Source organism: Chrysochloris asiatica, unplaced genomic scaffold (genome assembly GCF_000296735.1).
Source record: "Chrysochloris asiatica unplaced genomic scaffold, ChrAsi1.0 scaffold00007, whole genome shotgun sequence".
Taxonomy (NCBI): Eukaryota; Metazoa; Chordata; class Mammalia; order Afrosoricida; family Chrysochloridae; genus Chrysochloris; species Chrysochloris asiatica.
The window spans coordinates 28,770,690-28,775,019 of record NW_006408525.1 but is presented as its reverse complement, the minus strand read 5'-3'; the positions used below and the strand labels follow the sequence as shown (position 1 = coordinate 28,775,019).

Sequence of the window (4,330 nt, the reverse complement as noted above, 5' to 3'; positions counted from 1 at the left end):
CGCTATGGGTCGGAACCGACTCGACGGCACTTAACAACAACAACAACATATATATATATATATATATTTATGTTGTTAGGTGTCATTGAGTAGGTACTGACTCATAGCGACCCTATGCACAACAGTACGAAACACTGCCTGGTCCTGAGCCAGCCTCACGCTATGAGTCGGAACTGAATCCACGTCACAACAATGGCTAGTGATCGTGAACATTTCTTCATATGTTTGTTGGCTGCCTGGATCTCTTTCCTACACAGAAAATCATTTTTATTTGTATATCAAAGACTCTGAAAGAGCTCCGGTAGCGTAGTGGTTACGAATCTGGCTGTGAACCTTAAGGTCAGCAGTTTCAAACTACCAGCTGCTCCACGAGAGAAACATGAGGCTTTCTGCTCCTGTAAAGATTTACAGCCTTGGAAACCCTGTACAGGGTCACTGTGGGTTGGAACCCACTTGATGGCACTTAACAACAACAAATATGAGATCAAAGTGAATCAGTAAGTACACGGATTAGATGGGAACCTTCAGGGGCAGGGAGTTTATATTAATGAAGCAGGGACAATTTAGAAGAGGAGGGTGAGAATGATTGTACAACTTGAAGAATGTAGTCAATGTCAGTGAATTGCACATGTGGAAATGTCAAATTGGTGTGTATATTCTCACTACAACAGCAAAATAAAATTATGAGGGAAAAAAAATGTAGAGTTGCCACCTGAAAATCCAGGCTATCATTTTCTTTTATGAAGTGAGAGAATCAGGCCCCGCTGGTACAAATGCCTAGAGTCGGAGCTTTAAATGATGTACATGCTCCACCTCACTTCGTTCAGTGTGTGTCTGACTGTTTTAGACACTGGAGCTTGTAGTTTCCGGCCATTAAAGTTCAGGCCCCTTAGCATGACACACAAGACCATACCCTGGCTATGCCTCCCTTCTGTAGCCTCATATCCCATTACTGTCTCCTCCAGCTTTACACTCCAGTCTCTGCACACTGTGTATCGTTCTTGCACATACTAGCCTGCTACTCATCTGTACCTTTGCTCAGGCTGTGTCTTCTTCCTGGAAAGCCTCCATCACCACTCTCTTTACACACCTAACCCAGCTCATCCTTCATGGCCCTAGTCCTCTAAGAAGCCAGGGTTCCCATAACTCCATAATACCCCCTGCATAGCCACATCAGTGGTTTGTGTACATCTCCCTGCCCCACTTCCTTTGTGATCTTTGGGACAGTATGTTGAACCTTTTTATAGCCCCATTGCCAAACTCACACACTGGTACATAGTATGTGTTCAGTAAAGAGCTGTTGAATGAATGAATAACTTCTTTCCTGCCTAAGTGTAAGAACTCTGGAAAATGAATCTTGAAGAGTTTTCTCTGACTCCAAGGAATACAGCTTGTCTGTCTCCCTTGTTTGACTCCTATGATGCCTTATAACGTAGTTGTAATATTTGTCATCTTCCTAGTTAATCTGAAAGCTCCTGGAAGACAGAACTTCTGTGTTTTTATTTATTTATTTATCTCCTACAATGCTTAGCATTGCGTTTGGTACTTGGTGGTGGTGTACCATCAATTCGGTTCAGACTCCTAGGGATCCTGTACAGGGTTTCTGAGGCTTTAAATCTTGATGGGAGCAGAAAGCTTCATCTTTCTTCTGTGGAGTGGCTGGTAGATTTGAACTGATAACCTTGCAGTTTGAAGCCCAACTTGTAACCCACTATGCTACCAGGGATCCTGTGGTACTTAGTTATTGCTTTTGTTAAGTGCTGTTGGGTCGACTTTGATTCATAGAGACCCTGTATAAGGTTTCTGAGGAGTGGCTGGTGAATTTGAATTGCCGACCTTGTGGTTCAAACCCAGTGCTTAGCCTCCAGTGCCCCATGTTGGTAGTTCCTGGAAAATTTTTGTGGATGATGATGTCATGGAAGTCTGGAGGTGGGCCAGCTAATAGAAGGGGTGCTGTTGGAAAAACTATACTCCCAGTGACCCTTTCTATGCACTTGTCTTGCTGCCCGGCTGCCCTGGGACGCTCTTGCTTTTCTTTCAGCCTGTGTGGCTGTCTGTGGACTTTGATAACTGGAGAGACTGGGAAGGGGATGAAGAGATGGAACTGGCACAGGTGGAACATTACGCAGAGGTAAGAGCGAGACGGCACCTGCTGCTTCTGGTCTTGCTTGTTCTCTTCCTTTCTGGACACTTTTTTGTGGGCAGAGATACACAAGTTCCCCAGGCAGGCTACTCACTGGTGCTGATATTTTGTACATTTGCATATTTTGTGCAATGTTCATTTAGTAAGGGTGAGGGAAATGACTCTTTTGTTTATAAAATTGTATCAACAGATGTACTTACTATTCACAGAAGAGAGCCTGTATTCTAAAAAAAAGTTTGGAAAAAGCTTCCCCCTCTTTTCTGTGGCTCATGTTCTCACTTCTGTTCACTTTGTGCTAACTTTGTCCCCGGAACCAGACAGTTGTGTGGGATGGTTAAAGTAAGCTTTATAAAATGTGACGTCATAAAGTAAATCACTTGTTGTTGTTAAGTACTGTGGAGTCAGTTCCGACTCATAGTGATCCTGCACAGGGTTTCCAAGGCTGTAAATCTTTACAGGAGCAGAAAACCTTTTTCTCCCGCAGAACAGCTGGTAGTTTTGAACTGCCGACCTTGAGGTTAGCAGCCCAATTCGTGGAAATAGCACCTTGCCATATGTTATTTAGTTTCATGATTTCAGCTATTATTTATTCAATAGACACCAATCTGCATGCATAAGGAGTATACTTTTTATGTATATATGATGTTGTTAAGTGCTGTCGAGTCGATTCCGACCCATAGTGACCTTGTATAGGGTTTCCGAGGAGTGGCTGGTGAGCTTGAACCATCACATATACACATATATCTAAATCTCCTTTTAAGAAGAGGATCAGTTCACTTTTCTCCAATTAGTTCCAATGATCTCTTGAGATTTTGAGGAAGAGGGCAGCTGTCTGGGCAGCTCTGCTTGGACAAGTTCTCCTGTGGCCATCAGTGTGCAGGTCTTTTTTCCCTCACCACTCTTTCCTCTTATGACTGCTTTTCTCTTCCCATCAGCTTTTGAAGAAGGTCAGCAACAAGGGCCCTCCCCCTGCCATGGATGACCTGGATGTAAGTGAAGCCTGCCCTTTGATGCTTCAGCTTCCTTTTAGTCCTTAAAATACAAGTGCTATGCCAGTCCTTGGCACACAGGAACTTTCAGTGCGTGTTAGCCGGATCTGAATTGGACACAGGAGGTCGCATGTTCTTCTCCAGGCTTTTGACAACCCAACAAGAACCTCCTTTCTACCTCCCCTCTGCTCCTCCACCCTGCAGCAGACCATTCCCTACTGAGTATCTTTACAACTCCAAGGAGCAGCAGCATTCATCAAAATTTGGAAACGAAACAAGGCATGATATATATGGTGCTATGTATTGAGCACCAGTGGTTTGTTTTAGTTCAAAAGTTAAGTCCTTCTGGATTATCCTTGTAAGAAATTTCATGGTTTAGAAAATCACAAGAAAACTTTGAGAGCAGAAGTGAGTGGGCAGCATTTATGGACACATATGTTTGCTGTAGAGTTATACCTTTGTTTTCTTCTCTTCCATCCGACCCCCACCACCAGGATGAGTCTGACAGCGCCGATGCAGCAGGTAATAAATGCTCTATGATGGCACTGGGGAAGAAGCTATGATTCTTCCAGAATTTGGAAGAGGCAGGGCCCGAGCTTTTGTCAGCTCTTTGACTGTCCACAGGGTCCTCTGGGATCTCTGACCTTTCTAGAAGCTCTCGAGTCCTGGTGTGACACTGTAGGATAAGAACTGGACTGTTAACCACCATGGTGGAAGTGCAAACCCACAAGCTGCTTCTCACAAGCCCTCTATAGGGTTGATATGAGTCAGAATTGATTTCACGACACTTAACAACAACAACATTGTGCTTTATTTCTCCCTCCTAGGCACTTGACTATGGCTGCTGCATCAGATGGCAGGACAGAGATGGAATATACTGGTGGGACTTCAGACTTCCCTATGATTGGCTCCTAATCTCTGTGTTTGGGCCACTCTTCAGCACTCTCTTGATTATTTAAGTATGTCTGTGTATGTGGCAGAGTAAAAGCCCAAGGAGGAGCATATGGATTATAATAAATCTCTAGGCACTGTTCTCTCATCCCTTCTTTTTTTTTTTTATTAAATGTTTTTATTTTGGATTGAGTGAAAGTTTACAGGGCACATCATCAGCTTCACATTCAACCATTCATATGTTGTTGTTGTTAAGTGCCATCGAGTCGGTTCCGACCCATAGCGACCCTGTATAGGGTTTCCAAGG

General features: G+C 43.8%; 1 protein-coding gene across 1 annotated transcript in view; it reads left to right on the top strand.

The window, feature by feature from the left end:
- PTGES3L (prostaglandin E synthase 3 (cytosolic)-like) overlaps nucleotides 1–3,806 on the top strand; it is a 6,183-nt gene extending 2,377 nt beyond the window's left edge. The window contains 4 exon segments of the mRNA XM_006833706.1: nucleotides 2,042–2,131; nucleotides 3,079–3,132; nucleotides 3,627–3,654; nucleotides 3,757–3,806. Of these exon segments, the coding sequence (XP_006833769.1) occupies nucleotides 2,042–2,131; nucleotides 3,079–3,132; nucleotides 3,627–3,654; nucleotides 3,757–3,806 (222 nt within the window).
- Nucleotides 3,807–4,330: the final 524 nt, after the last annotated feature.